Source organism: Siphateles boraxobius, unplaced genomic scaffold (assembly GCF_051911475.1).
Source record: "Siphateles boraxobius isolate OS27281-9 unplaced genomic scaffold, OSU_SipBor_1 22, whole genome shotgun sequence".
Taxonomy (NCBI): domain Eukaryota; kingdom Metazoa; phylum Chordata; class Actinopteri; order Cypriniformes; family Leuciscidae; genus Siphateles; species Siphateles boraxobius.
Genome location: NW_027508833.1, coordinates 34,535,171 through 34,556,343, shown reverse-complemented (window position 1 = coordinate 34,556,343; position 21,173 = coordinate 34,535,171). Strand labels below are relative to the sequence as shown.

Here is a 21,173-nt window from a genome sequence, read left to right as displayed (position 1 = left end):
TACTTGGTCATTTCTACTGTTAATTCAATGAAGTGCTTTCCAAAAAGAGCAGAATAAAAAAGACTCTTGGCGTGCATTTCCCTCCAGGAACATTGGGTGACTGAAATATTTCTCTGAGCAATAAGCCCAAGGGAGCCCTGAATGGAGGAGAGCTGCTCTCTAAATTATTCATGCTAATTTGAGATCAGTGTTACAGTCAGTGTATTCAACCATAATGTGTCTAGATACTTTTTTCTTTTTTTTGTGCCAAAAACACATATTAGACATTCTTTTGTTCTGCTTTGCCTAAACAGTTCTTATGAATTTGCAAGATTGCTCGAGGGAAATACACAATCTAATTATGTCTAATTTGTGTAATTACCATACTCATTGTCTGTAAGTTGCTGAGGGGAAAAAACGCTCACGGCGGGTGACTAGCACTAGTAGGTTGTGTATGAAGACGCTATGAGGACTTGTTAGGATCTGAAGCCAACCTTCACACAGCACAGTGCTACCACTGACTACAACTGCAGTGAGAGGTACCTTTCCTTTCCAAGATCTCAAATGACAGCAGAGAGAGAGGCAAGACTGTGATAGGCAGTCTAGGACTTTAAACCGCTTGATGAGAGGAAAGAAAATGTGAAAATAAAGGAACAAAAGTGAATTGAGGCAATACTTTTCTTTAGGTATTACAGAATGTGGAACAAATACTTTCTAGTTTGATCATTGATTGTAGTGGATACTGGTCTACACTGTTAGCATGCTCACAGCCACTAGGGTGCAGTGCAAAACAAGACACCCAAATCATGTAAAGTATTTAGGAGAAAACCAGGCCTTTGTCTGTTTCATCATGGACATGTGAGCATACTTAGCTCTCATTATACAATATAACAATTAACAACAACAACAACAAAATTCTTTTAAATTAACAAGAGCTCTTGTTTTTATTCAGGTCAACTCAGATTTGAAAATGAAGCCTGAATATCAGCTTGACCTATATAATTAAAAGCCAACAGGATTTTGGTAATATCGATTATAAACTGCATTACATTCTGCATATAACACATTGCAAAAATGGTTGTTTTTCTCTAGTAACAGCATACTTGTGAATGCAAAGGTAGGTTTTCTAAAATCTGTGTTAAGGTCAGGCTTTACCTTCTTTGTCTTCTCTGTCTTCTCCTCATCCAGGTGTACACTTTCACAAAGGCTGGTTGCAGAGAAGGCAGGGCTTTGGGAGTAGCACTGGGAGCTGCGGAAGCCATCTTTCCTGAGCTTGTCGCACTCTGGGGAGGCAAGCATATCCAATCATGAACAATTTGTTGTGGTAATGAATATGCAAAGCTCATTTAACGTGGGTCACAGGCCTATAGCGAGCATTTACACATCAATTCATACTACATGGTTGTGCACAGGTTGCTTAAACAAAAATTTTATTAATCAAAGTGGCTATAAAATCAAAACTTTATTTCCTTAAAACAAAATCACCCAGTAGGGACAGGAACTAAATGAAGCAATAAAAAGGAAATGTAAAAAGTATTTCTTCAGAAAAAATAACTGCAGTACTTATGTTCTCCATTTGGAAGGAATAAACAGCTGGCTACACATCAACAGAATTTAAATAAATAAAACACGTTTTGTTTTTTTAGAGCAAATGAGAATGATTAAAGTACAATTAGCCAGCATAGAAAGCATCCTGATAAGCACACTGCAATGAAGACATTTTTAGTTTCACAAAGGCTGATGAGTCTTCTATCCCACTCAGCATAATACTGAACCACTGCAGAGCCACAGTGTCCTTTTGCCCTCGGTGCAGAGAGAGGGCAAATACAGACTGATAAGTGGGCTTAAGCTCATAGATAGATAGATAGATAGATAGATAGATAGATAGATAGATAGATAGATAGATAGATAGATAGATAGACAGATATCAACAAGACCTCCAACCAAATGCAAGAGAACAGTGTTTAACCTGAATATGTCAGATCTGACTGTCGGGTTATGAATGGCCTGAGAACAGGGGGTCTTCACCTCCACCTAATGCCACTGACATATCCATTTATTTCAGCTGATCACCTCCTCTGGCACCTTCATAATGAGTGCCTGCTGAGAAACACTATGAACCATTCTCTCTCTCCCTCTTGTCTTTTTGCAGAGCTCAGTGTAATCACCCAATTCTTCCTGCATTAGCTCATGAAAGACACGACACCTCATCCAGTGTAGTTTGCTGTATGCTCAAAATGCACAATGTCTCAGTGTCTTATAATCTATAATATGTAAGCACAGGAAAGCATTTCACTGAAGGAGGCCTAGAGAGGAAAAACAGATTTTTTTTCTCATGGCAAACAAATTTTAGTTACTACATGCTGCAAATAAATATGAATTCAATGTAAATGTCTATGTTAAACATAAAAACGTATATGTGCCAGTATGTGGCAGTGACCAGGTGATTATACAGTTCAGTAACACAAAGCTGTAATGACAGCAAGCTTACAAACAACATACAATGCAATTAGGAACAGCTTGGCCTACATTCTAAAAGTATATTAATATATGTCTTACACATACAGTATACTGGACCGAGGCATTTAGATTACTCATTTAAATTACATTAATTTTTGAAGCACAGTGAATCATCACCAAACCCAGGAATAAGCTTTGTGTTTCTCATGCTGCATACTGTCACAAGCACATTATTATAGTATGCAAGTGTGTTGGTTTGTTTTAGGAGGCTTATAATATTACTTCACTCAGTTAAACTCCCTTGGAGTCAAAAATTATAATTATCTGCATTTTGAGCTGTGAATAGTGAGCAGAGGCTAGTGCAGGTTAATATGTTAGTAGCTCAAAGAGCGAGAGACAGAGCACGTGTGAGGGATGTCGTCTTAACCCTATAAAGAGGACTTGACTTGTGCTCTCACCTCAATTCTTTCATTTTACCTCTCATTTCTCATCTTACTGCAGGCAACATGCACAAAAACACTGTTCATTGCCCATAGCAAATACCTTAACCTCTTAGTACGTTTCTATAAGCAGCTTGGTCTACCACATAAGAAGGCGTTAAATTAGTATAGATCAGCAAAAAAGGACAATTCTGTTGTTCCAATTTAACCCGTATGACTAACTTTCTTCTGTTTTATGGAAAATAGCACCATAGGCAATTAGCAAAATATCTCATTTTGTGCTGATCTTCATTAGAAGGAAAAAGGTTATACAGGTGAAAGTGTCAGTGGATAAAAGCAACTGATTTTCACATGGTAACCATGAACCAATTAGTTTCCAAAACCTATAATGTCGGTAGGTACAAAGAGATTATTTTATAGCTGCAGTGGCTGAGTCGACTCTTAATTGTCACCTTGTGATTCAGAGGGTGAGAGGAAATCATTCAAAAGCTGTGATGTGGGTGGTCAATGAATGTAAATTAAAAACAATATATAGGACAACAGCCCTGCCAAAACTCACTGGGAAAAGAGGGAAAACAGACATTTGGTGTGCCACCTGCTGCCCCCGCTGGGGCCAAGACAGCTCACGAACACACACCGGTACATTAGCATTCCAGAACACCTCAGAGGACTAGTTATTTAGGCAACAACAAGGTCAAATGAAGGAAATTAAGAAAAGCCATGAAAGTAAAATGTATCTGGTTTCCAGATAGAAAAGGAAGTGATGTTGTTCCCTGGTATAGGATAATATACCAAAGTGCATGCAGAAGGTCAAATGATGATGACATATGCCATTGGGCTCTACAGGAGCTGGTTCAGGACAAACTCTGTGGGGAGTTCATTGACCCAAAGTAACATAAACCAAAAACAAGACAAAGATATAAAACCAGGAAGTTTCAGAAACAACATGAAACATAATTCACAATCCATTCTACGATCCAATCAATTCCCGAAGGAAGAAATCAAATCCTTCCCTACATTTTTCTCATTCCAGAAGCTGTTTCACTTGGATATGTAACAATAGGGAAGAAAAGATTAAGGCAACTTCTTTAAAATTAGTAATAGTTTTTTAATAATGTATACAAATAATTTTAACTTTCTGCACAGTGGTAATGTTATCTTCATTTTAAGCAATGGTCTGTAACAGAAATCAGGTATTCTGCTGGAGGGCATTCTGCATTTGCTGATTATATGTAGCAATTATGAATCTTCTATGGGATTTCTTTTTAAATAACTAATCATGTTTTGTAGTGTTCAGAATATTATAAATGTGTTTTACATTAAAAAAAAAAAAAAAAAGTACTGTGTTTTTTGTCCCTGACCTCTGAGGACTGTTTTCAGGTTGACTTTGGCCTGGCGGTGAAGGTCTTCGACACAGGCTGGTCTGGACCCTGGCAGGAAGACATTCTCCTGTTGGTGCCAGGGGGCTGTGTAGTGCACCGACCACTTGCTCTCCTCATCGAGACTGGACACCGCTGCAAGGAAGGAAACAAGGACACATTCAAATTTGAAATGTTTGAAGGAAGAAGGTCAGTTGTTTGTGTAAAATGTCTGCAATAATCCTATTTAGGATTATAAGACTTGAAGATGTGAAAAGATTTACAGTGTTTTTCTCCTAAATAACTGATGGCAGATAATAGATTAAAGCAGACTATGCATTTTGTTGCTCCACCCTCTATATATGCTGGAAAGACCAGCTTTGACCAGAATAAACTTCCATGATGGTCCAGGTTGGTCTATGCTGGTTAGTGCTGGTTTACCATGACCAGCAAGGTCTTTGTGGTGAAGCGACAGTAGTTGACCAAGATGCCCGTTTTGGGACACAACACGTGTGACCAGGTATGCATGTCTCTCTCTTCCACAGCATAATCCAAAATAACATTTTCTTTTAGAACTATTTAGGGGTGCATATAGGTACCCAGCCTATATTAATGTTATTTTTCATTTTTTTATTTACATATTTTGTCATTTAACACTCACTTACAGTTAATCTTTAAAAAATGCTAAATTTCTATGAATAAATCTCAATATAAAAATCCATCTTCCTACTTTCAATTATAATGATACCTAAGGTCACGTTTTAATATTTTGTGTTTTTTACTTTTATTTATATATTTTACATAACAAATTAGTACAGAATTTTACTATTGGTCATACCAATACAATAATTATTGGCTTAACGGTATTAGCCAGATGAAAATTTGAAAATTAGTCAAATTAGTTTTAAATAATCAACTCAGATGTCAGCAGAAGGAGATACAATTCAGACAGAAAGAAAAACAGCCATTGGGCACATGAGAAAGATTTGGGAGCTGAAGTCATGTGAGGAATCTTAGGCTCCCTCAGAGAGAACACATGAAAAACTGCACAAGGGGCCGGGCCAATCAAACACTTCTGCTCCACTGCGTCTAAAGACACTAGAGACATACTCTCTGTCTCTGGCTGGTGCCTTGACAACCCAGATTAAACGATCAATTATCCCAAGATCCTCTGGGTAAGAGTAACCAGGTCAGCCTTATCAATGCATTTCCAATGCAATCCATTATCAATGCAATCCATTCAAAAAAGTATGCCAGTGATTATAGATTATTCACAATCAGTTTCCTCTAGTGCAAGAGGTCATGCGAGAGTACTAGGTCATGAGCTCAAAATGCATGGAGGTAGATTTCACTAGTCCACCAAAAAGTCAATGGCTCCGTTGGAAAATGTCCTAAGGCTAATTCAAATGTTTAAATACAGTAAGTACAGTATTAGTGTAATCTAAACTGAACTGTACAGTTTTTACAGTAATATAATTCATAACAATAATTCAAGTCAATTTTATTTATATAGTGCTTTATACAACACAGATTGTTTCAAAGCAGCTTTACAGTGATAACAGGAAAATCCATATGGGCTGTACAGCAACAGAAAATAGTGTCATTGTTCAGCTGAAGTCATAATATGGACACTATAATCCTATATAATTTAATTGAAATAAATCTCTCAAAATTGAATTATAATAATTTGCATCATTTGGTGAACACCAAAGGTAGAATAAAAATCATTCAAAGTTGCAGAACAAGGTCACTATAAAGAGACTGGTGCCACACTATAAAAAGAAAATCGCAAGCAAATGTAGCACAGCGCTCTGAATCAGATGCATGCAAGCACAGCAGCAGTGATGAATAACCCCACACCCAAAACTACTTCAGTCTACTTGACCTTGAGCTGCACGAGTGATAAGAGAAACCCAAAACAAGATTTGAGGAGCTTACCCTTCTTTTTGAAGTACTTAATGACAGATTTAAGAGTTGTCCCGATGAACACCATTGTGACGGGCGATCGATCCCCTGAGAGATACGTGCATAAGGATGTATTAGTCCACCATTGGAGTAAGTGAGTGTGAAGAGGAAGAGAAAGGAGGGAAAAACGGCACTAACCATACGACACTCTCTCTTTACTCATTTTACGCTGACTGGCACAGCATGCAACACTCCCCCTCCTCTTCTATCTCTCTCTTTCTCTATAACTCTCTCTCACACACATTTGCCCACCCCAGAGGATATTCAGTTGTTGTTTGAGCAATCATTCTCTCTCTCTCTCTCTTCGTCCGGCTATCAATTGTGAGTCTCCCCTCCCCTTCTTGTGTCTCTAGCTATAGTGCATGTCTCTCTGTCGCATTGCATAGGTTTAAGGCTCTCTCACCTTGCCTTGCTGTGGAGGTATAACCAACTTGGATCCATGCCATACTCTATGGATCACCGACTATTGTGTTTCTCTACACCGCTGCAGAGCCTGCCACTCCTCCTTTTGCTATGTCCTTTTTTTCTTTTGAGCTGGGGGGCCCAGAACGAGTTTGAAAAGGATCCTAGCGCATTCAGCAGAGATTAAGGTGGTGGTTACCCACCCAGCTCCTTTTTAGGGGCTCACTGCTGCAGTATTTCATTAGTGTCGAAGCAAGTGTAATTTCTTTCTCTCTCTCGCTATCCTTTTTTTGAATGGCCACTCCGCATTTTCACACGTGAGGTTGGTCAGAAATATAGATTCAGTTCACATGACTCACAGCTGTGGGTTTTCGATATCACTTTATGTCTATGACATTGTCTTGAATCTTTGGGGCAGAGAAGACATAGGCTGTGTCCGAAATTCCATACTCTCTTGAGTAGGTACTTTTTCTGAATAATTAAATACTTCACGAACGCAAAAAAGTATGTTCTATATAGTATGAATGTAATCCGGACACACTACATTCGCAATGGTGTCATTATCATGTGACCTTCCAGCATCAGTTGCGTCGCTTCACCTCCATTCATAAATCCTCTCCTGTGGCCTCATGGGATAGTAGTGTCCATCGTATGCACACGTCCGAATCTCGTTGAAAGAATTAGGTCATCAGGGTACTTTTTAGTTACCTATACTCTTTTATGAGTACTGTGAATTTGGACATTCTTATTTTTTCACATACTGTTTTTCGCCCACACTGTAAAACATTTTTTTATGATTTATCACAATGTTTTATCTTTTGTCAAATCAACTTAGATAATTAATGTGGTTCAGATAACATATTTTGAGTGTCTATTTATTAAACCAATCTCCTTCATTGTATTGACTCAAATTTTTAATTTCAATGAGCTCAAAACTCAAAAGGCAACCAGGTAACTTATTTTTTTGATATATAGTTGTGTAAGTATGCGATTTCTGATGTAGCCATAGTAAGTAGTATTCAGACCTTCAAGTTTGGTTTCTTGTGCAAAGGAGATTTTGACCTCATATTTAACAATCCTGGTGTGCCAATCAGTGATGCTGTAAATTAGAGCCCTCTGTTCACCATAGCACACTAAGATGACACACAGATGGCCATGATGCATTGACACTGATCCAACTTACCCACCATTATATAGAGCATGACGACCACTCAGTAGCACAGCAAATGTCTGTACCGGTTTTTATGCACTTTATGGATAAGAATTGAGTACCAAAATCTGAAGCATTATGTAACAGTTTGTAAAAGTGATTTTACAGCAGTGGTAAAACATATAATTACCCACTTAGCTAATAAACAGATTTGGTAGTTACCACTAATGTCAAATTCAATTCTTCTGAAAGCCTTGTCAATAGATACAAACTAATTTGTAGATACAGTAGCGAGTTGCGGTTCCATGGAATAGTAGTACAGGAAACACTGTCCGAGTATTTTCATCAAATGTGCCTAGAATAATGTGCCTGAGAGAAGCGTTAACTGAACCATCATTTGGTTCTGATATTTAAAGAGAAAAAAATTTTCTCGGTTCCCTGCACTAGCAGTAACTGATTCTAGAGCTGCTTCGCTTGTCTTTTTCATAGTTAATGTTGTGTATTCCGTTGGCTCACCCTGTCTCAGCTAAAGGGCAAACTCATAATGAGATTGGGGAACAGCCCCCTAAAATGCTAAAAAACTTTATGCCTGACTGATCCTATTGTGTTTAATGGTTTCCAGCACTACCAGTCCTGAAACACACAAACTTATATACACCCACATAAACTATAGCACTTCTCCTTCCCATGGCCCAGACAAGACATCAACTAAAGAAGACAAACCTCTCCATGTAAAGCAACTGGACGGCCAAAAGAAATGCCCATTAAACACTAGCCTGAAAATATCAACAACAGCTAAACTAATACACCCCTATATAATGCAATATTGTTTTTCACTAACCACATACCCAAAGAACATATGGCAAATTGCATACAGAAAACAACTCTTAATGACCTGCACCGATATACAAATACAGTCCAGTTGGGATTGTAATGCTGCATTTGAGCTGATACAATAGAAATGAATAGGACCATAATGAGATGAATTGGGATTCTAAACAAAACTCCAGCAGTGTGTGGACTCCCTCAAAGACATCTCAGCTATTGTGTGTCGCTGTGTGAAAATGCCAGACAGACGGAAAAACGTAATATACTACAAAAGACAGGAAGGAAACAGACAAAAGCACTTGAAATTTAATGAGGAATGGGTTTGTAGACAGGCTTTGCCTTGTAGCTATGTATAATGTATATAAGTACAAAATCTAATTCAAATGTGCAAGGGCGTTATGCAGCTGTAACACTGTGAAAGTTATTTTTTTGGCCAATATATCTGTTATCTACGTCGAAATATAAATGTACATATTGGTGCATGCCTATTTAAAATCCATTTGCCTCATGATTTAATTGCCTATTAAATCTTGAATCAGAATCTTCCCTGATTAAACAGCCTTAACAAATGCAAATAAATATTCACCGCAATCACTCCCATATTCATGTATTCATAAAAGAGATAATAGTTTTTAAAAAGTTTAGTCTGTTCTATCACCTTTAATCAAAGCAGCCATCACACTAACTACGTTCCCTTAATAGTGAACAAAAACACGGCTGATTAGAACGAATCCAGAAATGAGTCCCCTAGCAACAGTAGAGGAAAGAGATACTTCAGTGATTAAGCGAGTCACGTGAGTGCCCACACCTGCTCAACAGCCCTTATCATTCGTCCAGCACGCTACAGTCCACACAATGGACCCACTCAGCCCAGTGTCTGCAGTCACCGGGTTAACAGCCTCTGCCCACATTTCACTGGTAAAAACAAGCATGCAGGACAATTAGACAGAATTAAACTGAGTATGTGAGCATTGATCACAATGTAAAAATTTTACTTATAAAAATGCTGATGCTTCATGAAACTGGTATTAACATGTTTTATGAACCAGCAATCACTGCCTGATGTCATCTAGTGTCATGTTACAAGGAACAGATGGTCATATAATAGAAAAAAATGAGAAGAAGGAAAGAAAATATACCATAATTATCACTCTTCATGAACAACTGACAGACAAGTGGACATGAATGATAACTCAAATCGTGAGGAGATGTGTAAGCTAATATTACTTTTCAATGTTTTTCATCTAGTGGGCGAAAAAAGAAAAATCATAGACTTGCACTAAACCGTAGATTTGAGGGAGATTTGAAGAAAGTCTGTAGAAAAAGAGATAGCTGAGAGACATTACGAAAGAGAAAATAAACAAAAATAAAACTAAGTAAGAAAGTGGGACAAAAATAGATCAAAATAGTTGATATATTTGCATGGCCAAACATTGCTTCATAAACATCAAGCAGTAAGGCTAATGGACTACATTACTTGGTGGAAGAATTGATTATAGTGATTATCATCTTTAATACATTCCATTTATCATAATGCTCTTGCACCCTTGCAAACAATTAGCTTAATGCAATGTCACACTGCCTCTCTTAACTTACTGCTTTATTTATGGGTGAGTGCACTATTTATGATCATCTAAATACATAATAATATTATCGACTAACATTCATGATAATTAAAGTACACATGACATGACAAAAAAATCAAAACAATAAAAAGATTGTATGGTAAAACAGAGTAAACAAAATAAACAGATATGCAAGAGAATCCAAGTCTGCAAATCTTTCTCTGGTTATTACACACACAAAAGCCTGTGCCTGACTCTTACATGACCTGGTTTTGGTTGCTTGGGTAGCTGTGTGTGAATTTGGTGATACAATCCATCAAGGGCTTACAAGAGCACTACATCTTGTCTCGATTCTGAATCAACAAGACCCATACACAATTCGCGGCAAAAAGTGGGTCATATGAAGAGGAACTGATGATTTTACAAGGGCACTTGATGTGTAAATGCTTCTTTCCATGTTTCTAATGAAAGCAATACATGAACTGACCTGCAAGTCAAGCTTCAAAAAATTCCTGTGCTGATTAAAGACAATGTAAAGATATGTCATCTACTGAGCTAAGCAAAGATGGCTTGGCTTCTGTGATCATTTGATAGCAAGACGCCGGTCAGCGTCACCTCACTGCAGAGCCACTGGTTCACCTCTAGCTGTAAGTGTGATCAGCACACTGGCTCAGAATGTAAAGAAACTCTTAGCTCAGCACAAAGCAAATCAGCCCCAATAAAAGCCTAACTACACACACAGCATGCTCATAAAACACCATCACCTGTATTCAAGCAAGACGGACCAGTCATTCTTTCACAATACAAAACATTAAGTTGTCTAATTAAGGATGCATTTTATACTGCATCTGATTGGATTTTATTTTTAACTTGACTTTGACATTGTCCAATGAAAATGTGAGTGCTGCTTACATGTGAAAAACTTTATAAAAAACAATATGATTTTGTGTGTTCTCATGTGATGTCTAGGGTATTCTGGGTGATTTTACTATATGATTTCTTTTGTCATATGAACCCCCTAATCAGTGTAAAGTAAATTAATGGAGGCAAAAGGGTGATTTTAAGTAATATTAATCTTTATATTAATAGATCATTTCGAGTAATTTCATCACTCAAACAGGTGATTAAAGCATGTTGAGCAAAATTGAACTACTACTAATATGTATAGTCAAATCGGTTATATTAATAATCGATTTGACAGCACTAATATATTACTAATAACATGTATTTTAAACATATTATTAACAACATGGATATATACAAACATTAATAGAATATACATGTGTTTAGACTGACAATGAGCTTTCTTTCTATGGATCACACAAATTATTGTGGTGAACAATACAGTATTTTTCTCTTTTAGAGAACAGCGAAGAAGAACAGACATTCAGATTTCTAAGTGAGGAGCATTAAAATATTACAAAAGTCAGACCCAGACACTGGTCTGATAAATAATACAGCAGTTAGCCACTCCGCTCACTCTGTCTGCTCAGACATATGTGGCATATTGATCTGTAACATGACTGCCCCAGCATCGGCTACAAAGTGTGCCAATATCTGTGTCAGAAAACTGGGCCAGCTCCAGCACAATGAGAAATATGATCCCCCTATAGCACATCAGCAGAGACTACTGAGCCCATATTGGGATTTGGGATGGTATTTTTACTACCTGGCATAAAGAAACCATTTTCTACTCATCTCATTGAGTACTAAATATGGTGATTCATATTATTTTTTAATTTTTTTATGAATAGCTGTATTTAATGCATAAATCTGTCCATTAGAGTTTTGTAGAGGCCTTTTTTTATGAGCCATATTGGCAAGTCAAAATCAAAATTTGTGGACACTGCATGTGTAGACATGAGAGACAAGTTGGACTTATTCCCAAATATCCCAGACATATCAACGTTTTGATCTTAGATGTTTTGCATTTGAAGTCATTTTATAGAAATGATACATTCCTGATAAATTCCTCAGTGACACACTTTTCAATTAGGCTTCAAAAAAAACTATTTGGCTTGACTAATCATCACTGGTTTGTATAGACCGAGCAGCCAATCAGAGACTGCTAAAAGCTACAGCCAATCAGAGTGACTGTTCACATTTATATTTTTATGATGAAATAAAAATCAAGCAAAACCACACAGTTTTATGGGGACTTCCCAAAGACGTAATGGTTTTTATAATGTACAAACTGTATATTATATCCCATTACACTAACCCTAAGCAATCATCATAGGGTCATGTGATAATGAAGACTGGAATAATGACTGCTGAAAATTATTCTGAAAAGTTTTTTTGTTTTTTTAATCTTACTGACCACCAACTTTTGGACGGTAGTGTAAATTAATTTTTATTTTTATTTTTTTTGGCTTGACAGCATAAGTGTCTATTCACTAAAATTCAATAAAATCATACATGTTCGTCACAACATGAGGGTGGGGATGAAATCATTTTCATTTTTGGGTGAACTGAGGTCCCAATCCTATCTGATTACTTCAGGAAAAAATAATTAGCATTCAAATTGAAAATAAATAATGACAATGAATAGTAGAAGAATCTGCAATGTAAAAGAATGGTGCCATCTTGTGGTACAACATAGTATTTTAATGGACTAACAATGGAGAATAGAGGAGGGAAGGGAGGGGCTCTTGGGAACAAGAGGATGACAAAAACATAACACTAGGAAGTAAAGTTCACTGTACTGTTGTATTGACATTCATGGAGAAAGAGGTGTGGGTGAGTGTGTGTGCGAGTCATGTACGTGCTTCCCTGAGCAGCTGTGTGTAGCACAAAGCCTATTTGAAAGTAATTACCTTAATTAGACCGCATTAGAAGTGTTTACCACACCGTATGGACTATAGGCCACCTCGCTAAATAAGTGCGTGCTAGACTAGTACGTGTCGGAAGAGAAGCTGAATCCAGCAAAGCATTTTAAAACTACTGGATGCCTTAACACAAGTACAAACCATCATTATAATACAAGGACATTTGATTTGATAAGAAATATAGTCAGTATTTACAATCATATTTTTGCTTTGCTTTGTGAACTTCACAAGTTTGTGTAATACCTGATCATGGTCTCCAGCATGATTTGAGAATTATTCAAAGAGCATCAAGAACTGAATTTTGATTGGAGTGGACTGTAGGTCACATTTTCTGAGACATCTGTCTCCACATCTGATGTAAGGAGCAGCTTGCCTGGTGGATTGGATGATATTTTAACACAGTCCAAATAAATCAGCTATGTTGTCTGCCAAGAACCTGAGGCTTAGTCCACATTACACACTCTCAATGTAAGGCCAAAACCAAAACTCTTCTCTAAACAAGTCTCTGGATTAATATTACATGCAATATGTACACATATTAAGTTCTGGATAAGTCTTTTAAGTAACTGGGTTTAATCTGAGCGAATTGGCCCAGTGATAAAATTACTATAAAATCACCCAGTGATAATAATTTCTGGGAAATCCGACAACATGTTACGGCTGTAGAAGTACAGTGTGTATTTAGTTTGTAATTACAGCATGAGGTAATTCTGTACATGGTAAATGCAGATTGCAAATGTATCAAAGAATCACACATTTTAAGTAAATTGTTCATCTGTAGATTCTGTCATCGTTTACTCGCTCATGTCAAAACTTCAAAATATATTTTTAATGCAATTACCATGAATCATGACAGGAGCTTTCAATCTTCAAAAGGACACAAAAGCATCATAAAAGTGGTATATGACTTGTGAACTATGTTCCAAGTTAAACGAAAACTTTCTGTGAAAAACAGACAGACAATTATGTTGTTAATCACTGTAAAACTTCATGAAATGCCCGATTCAGTGTTGTTATTGTTATTATAACTAAAACGGAAATGGATTTTTGTTCATTAAAAGGCTGAAATAACATTTAAATATTTTTATGAAAAACGTAAACTTAAAAAACTGGAATTGTTGGCACGGCAGCTAATAAATTAAGTTAAAGCTGAGGCACTAAAATTACTATAACTAAACAACAACAACAACAACAAAACTAATGAAACGTACAAAATCACATATCAAAATTACTAAAACTTAATGAATATTAAAATTTATATCGAAAATATAAAAAGAAAAGGAAATTCAAAATAATTAATACTATAATAGCATATAAATAACTCTAAAATTTCACTGGCCTGATTCATGAAAGAATACATTTTCTGGTGCTTTTGACATTGCAGTCATATGGAAAACAAGTGTCAGTATATTATCTAATATCTTTCCTTAGGTATTCCTCTGAAGAAAAAAGTCATACAGGTTTGTAAGGACATGAGGGTGAGTAAATGATGACCAATTTGCAGTTCAGAGGATTTGCAGTCAACCTCTCTTTGAACATTTCTGTGTTCTCTTCAGCAGATTATCTACAAATCTCTATTTAGTTCAGTAACACTTGCTGCTATTGTGTATCCCAGCACTAGTCTTGTCATGACCTGCCTCATACCAGACTTCAGACACCAACCTTCAAACTGGCCAACACATTAAACTATACTTTAATCACTGCGCTTCAACTATTCACCACTAAAAACCTGTCTAAACCCATAAGAGTTTCAAGGGTCTAGCTCTTATGTTTTAACACCTGTTACCACCACCAGCCATTCTTTGTTATGACAACAGAAATTATAAAGTGAGAGAATTAATCATTGAGCACCAGCTTTTCATTTAAGCTGCAAAACAAAAGCTCCTCTGATGAATAAAAGCAAACTAGATTTTAAGTGCTACCTCTCAAGTCGTTGCGCGGCGGGCTGAAGGTGTAGTTGGGCTGGCCGTGCAGTGTGACGCTCTTTCGAGCCGGTGGTCCTGCCCAGGGTTTAGGCGCCCATAGGGCGTCCTGCTGCTGGTGAATTTTGGAGGTGAGGAGTCTGCGGCGAAGGCTGCCCTCCGTCTTGGGCTGGAGGTTCAGTTTGCGAGTATATAGAGGAAGAAGTTCATCTTCGTCCTCATAGTAGGTCCTATTCCAGCATTTCCCAGCTGGTTCAGTGGAGAGACAGTCTACGTATGCAATCATCCTTTGCTTGACAAAAGTATCTCAACTTAAGTCCAGTTCGGGACGTTCAACCACAGGTTCCTACATCCATCCTTTTCAGACAACTAGGTGTCCGGAGAAACCTCTACAAATATTAAGTCTGCAAAAGTCACTAATCATCCTAGAGTTGGAAAATATCTGTAAGAGTAAATCTGAGTTCTCCATAAACAAAAGGATCAAAGGTTCGTCACAAGAATCGAAGAAACCACGTCTAGTATTTTGTTGTCCTCTCACTAACTAACTAAAGCATTAGACTGAGGGAATACTTCACTACTCAAGTTAGCTTGCCTTGTCTAATCTGTAAACCAGGATTATCCCTTCACATCAAGTGCTGCTGAAGGCAGGCTTTGCACTACATATGGTCACCTGGAGAAGGTGGTACAACTCAAAACATTCAATCCCCATGAAATCAAAATGGAAGTTTTTGGGCTTTTAGTATGAATATTTTAGCCTTAATGTTATCTGTAAACTAATGTGCTCTAAAACAATGACAAAATTCACATTTATAAGATATAAGCATTCAAAACATGCAGTCTTTCATTTCCGCCATTATGGATAGTTGATTTCACTCAGCAATTCTCATCAAATTTTCTGTCCAATCAAAAGCTCTCTAAAACCTTATACATTATAAATAGATGCTGATATAATTGGCTAAAATAATTAAAATAGCTAATAAATGATCTGCACCATTCTTTCCTATCTTCCTAAAACCACCTGGAGTAACTTGAACTGCTGTTTGAGTAGAAAACATGAGAGTTAGAGAGGGAGTGAAATACAGTATGACCAACAGATAGTCAGACAGAAAGGGTATTGTACTTGGTTATCTCTAGCAAATGCAACCGTCTAAATCCAGATAATTTGTTGAGCCCCAGGATGGGTGAAAAATCTGGGGCTGGAAAATGAACCGTCACCCAAATAGATCAACAAAACACTCCTATATTGTATTTCAGCACTTAGAATGGACAAGCTGTATATAATATAATCATGCATATTATCGTGATGACATCTGATTAAACTCCATCCGTGGTCTAGGCTAATCTAAACCCTTGAGCTCAATTCTTTGGATGACCGCCAAAGGCAAGAACTGGACCAGATGAGAATACCAGCAACCAGAATCTGTCATGCCAGGAGCTTAAACTTACATACAAACAACACGCTGGCCCAGAGAGAGCTTTTCACAGAAACACATCACATAAATGTAGCCTTATCGTTTAACATGCCTGGCAGCAAATGTTGGATGAATGTCCGTCCTGGGCTCTATGTTAACCTAAATGAGTAACACGCACATTTCAATGAAGTTTCCGCTGTGATGGGGAGACTTTTCTAAGTATCTTTCCCAGAAACATTGTTTGTCACAAGAAGTAAAGTATGTGTTTGTGTGGTCATTGCTCACTGGTTTGCAAAGCATCTGGATCCACTTAATTTAATGAACAGTTATGCAGTTAAGCATTTGTGAAGATGCAGTGCGAATTTGTTAAACTAAGAGATAATAGTTTCAGAAATCGAGCACTTTTTGTGAGGTTTATTCATTTTTGTGTACATTATGAATACGGCGAGTGAACGAAGCAGCTAAACAAATTTAGCAACACTGTAAAAAGTGATCAGTTGACTTAAAGGGTAACTAAACCCTAAAATAAATTAAATATAAAATTATTAACCTAAAATAAGGGCTCTGCCCACTTTTCCAGCATTTGTCAAATATTGCCAGTGGGTGGAGTCAGGCTCTGACCGGTATGTAAATTTTAGCGGCATCTAGTGGTGAGGTTGCAAATTGCAACCAACAAAAGTTACGGTGGCCGACAGGAAAATATGTCGTCTGAGACAGCAGAGTAGCCAGTTAAGCAATAAGGTTTCTTTACAAAGATAAATTAAGAAATTAAGTTTACCTAATTATTCAGTAAAACATTATGTCATTGCAAAAATGATTGTTACTTGTTCATCATTGTGTCAGTGTTTTATTTGCTGAATTTAGGTAGCTTCTTTGCAAGAAGAACAATATAGTGACAAAACACGCTCTGTAGTGGTTTTTCCATTTAGGGTTACTGTACAAACATGTTGGCGCAAAATGGCTATTTCAATGTGAGGGGACCCGCGGTGTATGTATATAGAAATGGCTCATTCTAAGGTAATAAAAACATAACGGTTCATTATATAAGGTCTTTAAACACCACTGAAAACATAGTTATGAATATTATATTACATGCCTGTCAACAGATCCTCCTAAATATTACACAATGCACCTTTAACTTTAAAAAAGTGTATGAGGAAACCCATTGCCTTGAAATATTTAAGTAAATAAACTACATGTGTAATTGAAAAAAAAAAAATTATGTTCCAATAATTTTGAAGGCAACAGGTTTCCTCCCTTTTTTAAGTTAAGTCAACTGATCACTTTTTACAGTGAACCTAATATAATCCCACTTTCTTCCAAATTTCGTTTTCCTTCTACAGAAGAGTAAACTTAGGGTACGTACAGTAATCATGACAATGATGTACTAAAAACAGAAAAGTTTTTTTACGTACAGATGACAACGTTGTCAAAACAAGCCCCATTCACCCGGATGGTGCATTATGCAGATTAGGCCAGTAGTTTGCGATGTCATTTTGTAAAGAAACACTACACGCCTATAGACGGAACATGTAATATGCATGCGCATGGCGTAATCGTTTTTGTAGTTTACACGGAGAAGATAACGGTATAGATAATGGTATTGTTTTCAAAAACTTGCACTTTGTAACCCTTTTCCAAACGTTTGCGTTTTCAGGCCCCTAAGTGCCATTGTCATGTAAATGAACGGCCAAAGTGCATAAAAAGTTTTCCATTTCTAGTTGAAAACGATGTGTAAATGGCCCCTGAGATTAGTTCCTCCAAGGAATCACACAAACCAGTGGCTCTGAATAGAGATTGTGCGCCCCCACTAGCTGCAAGTCGGCACTGCCCGAACCCCTGCTAGTTTGGGTGCAAAAATCACAAGGTTGGAGGTTTTCAACAATGGTTGCTATGGAGCCCCTGAAATTCTGCCAAAGGCACCTGCTGGAGGAGACAGTATGCACAACTCAGTGTGCACGGCTCCATTGTTGTGTCCATTTGGATCATTTCTGTCCTTTGTCATGACTCTGTCCTTTGGACGTGACTTTAATCAGACAGAGCTGTTGTGTGGGAAGTTGCCCATCATTTAATATCCTGTATACTACAAGTGAATAAAAGCATATGCACAGCACCTGCGTGTATACAGTACCACACTGTATGATCATGCTAAAGTTCTGACACGACCACAGAAATCACCACAATTGGTCATCGTCTGGGGCAGCCCTGGGACATCTCAAAATGAATAAACATTTTTTTTTTCAAACCATTGTAAATTCATGTAGCATTTAAAATTGTTGGGTTTTAGTTTTTCACATTTCATTTATTTATTTAGAAGAAAAAAACTGTAAAAATTCAATATCGACCATGACATGAAATTATTGGCTTATCTCATTGGCCAGAATTTAAAGATTGGTACATCCCTAATCTCAAATCGGGGTTTATGTCAGCTTATCTGCTTATGTCATTAAAACCAAAAGGAGAACGCACACATATGCACATATTTCAGATGCCATTTGTTTATTTATATAGCCAGCTATACATCCATGTGCAAAAATTTCTTCTATAGTTATTGGAATACCAACTTAAAGCTGTTAATGGCATTCTCTCAATTCCAGTATTCAGACCACCAGTGTTCTCAGCTAGACTGCAACATGCATATACAGTACATTATTGTTAGTAAATTTGAGGATTGTGAAACATTCAATGTGAACCTCTATGTGAACATTCAATGTCGTAACTACTACACAGTAGTGCACAGCATTCTTCCAACCAATAAATAACTTGATTTCAAAAGACATCTGTGGAGTGCAGATGCTGTGTATCACACACTCCTACAAAGAAGTATCATAGAGGAGGAACCCATTGTCAACTTTAAGGGGGGCTTTTGGACTACATTTCCAAATACAGCCATCTGTCAATCTCTTAATGTTTTGAATGTCCCTCATTCTTTCCACAGAATTTTAAAGAATGCCAAAACATCCTGAGACTTTGATTCAACATTAAAATCATTAACTCCCTTGAATGGTTCCATCTTAGAATCGTCCGCTATGGGTTTATGAAATGAAGAATGGCCTTTCTTTGCTTATCTCCACCCTCAAAATATGTGCAGGCCAAACACGATGTTACAGGGATCAGACTCAGAATTCCACTAATGTGAAAGGGAGGGTCGGCTCCGCACACGCCTAGTTACTGAGACCCTCATGAGGGGCTGACATATGTGGAATGGCCATCATTCTTCAGGCTCAAAGCCAACACTGGCTAATGTTCACGATTCATAACTGTCACAGGAACTGTGAATGCCTTGTGTGAAACGGGAAAAAGTGTATAATGGCACATTCATGCTCGCATGAGACTCAAATCCAGGTGTTTTAACAATTAAGTCTGGATAATGACTTAGAGATTTGGAAAAATCATTATCCTGACAGCTGAGATGCTCATAAGACTTCTGCATCTTCAATCCAAAGCAAGCAAGAACAACGTAAAAATCCTCCTACTTGAAAAGATAGGATGGGATGATTGTTCCTTTGGGCTGGATCGCAAAATGAGCGAGACAATGATTGGATTACATCCAATCAGCTGCTTCGGCTCTTCTGGAAAAGAGTAAAATGAAGAGAGAGGGAGGCGGGTACATTTATCTAGGTCAAGGAAGCTTCATTTATTTAAAAAAATCTTACACAGAAGAGCGCTTTCAGGCTCTTAAAGTAAATTACACTCCACAAAATACCCATCCCTGCCTCCCACGAGTCTTCTCCACTTCTCATTTAAGTTTCAGAAGGACTTTGCTTTTATTCAAGACCTGAGGAGCAGCTGACTAACAGAATGCTCTTTTAGCTGTTCATTAGGGAGCTGCGAAACCGTTTCTCCATCATGTGACACTTTTAGAGAAGCCTGTGGGTTGTGGGTCACCGCATGCATTTGCACCCGGCGATTACACCTCCGACAAGTCAGTCCATAAAGCTGCTTTACTTTACGAGAGCAGACGTACTTGGATGCAAGTGTGCAGTGTGTTGGTATACAATTAGCTTAAAAAGGAAAATTCACAAGGGTTTTTATGGAAAGAGAAGGAGCACTGCTGGTGTGATATGAATGCACTTGTTTTGGAGCTTGATTTTAAAGCAGAAGCCTGTCTCAACCTGCAAAAAAGCCCTCAGCTACTGGCTGAATGCATCCAAGTTCATGGTGCTGCTGCAAACACCAGATTTTTGTAAACAACTCTGAACAATGAAGTATGCTTTAGGCCAGTTTAGTGGATATTATCAATCACATATATATTTCAATCCATCAGTTGAAGAAAATACTGAAAGAAAAAACATAATTGAACCAAATAAACCAACATAAATGATTTAAAGTATGGTAATGAATTTTAGTAGGGAGACTGAGGCTAGTTGTCACACCTTTTTACTCAAGTCCACAATAAAAAAAAATAAAGTTAATTAACACACATTGAGTTTTGTGACAACATGCCCCAATAGCAGTATAGGGGTTGTGACAAACCTGCCATTATTATTGACTTTTGAGCTAAATTTAAACCATAAGACAATTATGAAAAGAAAAATTCAGTGGAACAGCAAAAATATTACAAGCAATAAAATATCTAATGTTTCCATAAAAATAAAATGAAAATATGTGAAATGTGAGAGCATGAAAAAATGCCTTAACTTAAAATATAGTTTTGGGATAGAATTTAATTTCAGTGGGTTAATTCAAAATATATATAATTGAACTACTGTCGTTTGAAACCAAGATACCAAATCACTGTTAAAAAAATAAAAAAAATTGTATAACTGAATGTTTGACTTAAAACCTTACAAATGGTGAGCTATAACACTTGAGACAACAAGCCTTCTCAGCATAGCTTGAGAATTGTTAAATGAATGTCCAA

At 37.2% G+C, this 21,173-nt stretch overlaps 1 protein-coding gene across 14 annotated transcripts in view; it reads right to left on the bottom strand.

The window, feature by feature from the left end:
* nhsl1a (NHS-like 1a) overlaps positions 1 to 21,173 on the bottom strand; it is a 152,534-nt gene that overhangs the window by 100,498 nt on the left and 30,863 nt on the right. For 3 of the 14 annotated variants that reach the window (XM_077239831.1, XM_077239834.1, XM_077239837.1), the window contains exons 2-4: positions 4,241 to 4,393; positions 1,135 to 1,262; positions 523 to 597 (exon numbers count right to left, since the gene is read on the bottom strand). In XM_077239831.1, the coding sequence (XP_077095946.1) occupies positions 523 to 597; positions 1,135 to 1,262; positions 4,241 to 4,393 (356 nt within the window). Of the gene's footprint in view, positions 1 to 522; positions 598 to 1,134; positions 1,263 to 4,240; positions 4,394 to 6,175; positions 6,709 to 14,897; positions 15,517 to 21,173 lie in introns of those variants that run through there. The other 11 variants (XM_077239833.1, XM_077239835.1, XM_077239839.1 and 8 more) reach the window with 7 other exon arrangements.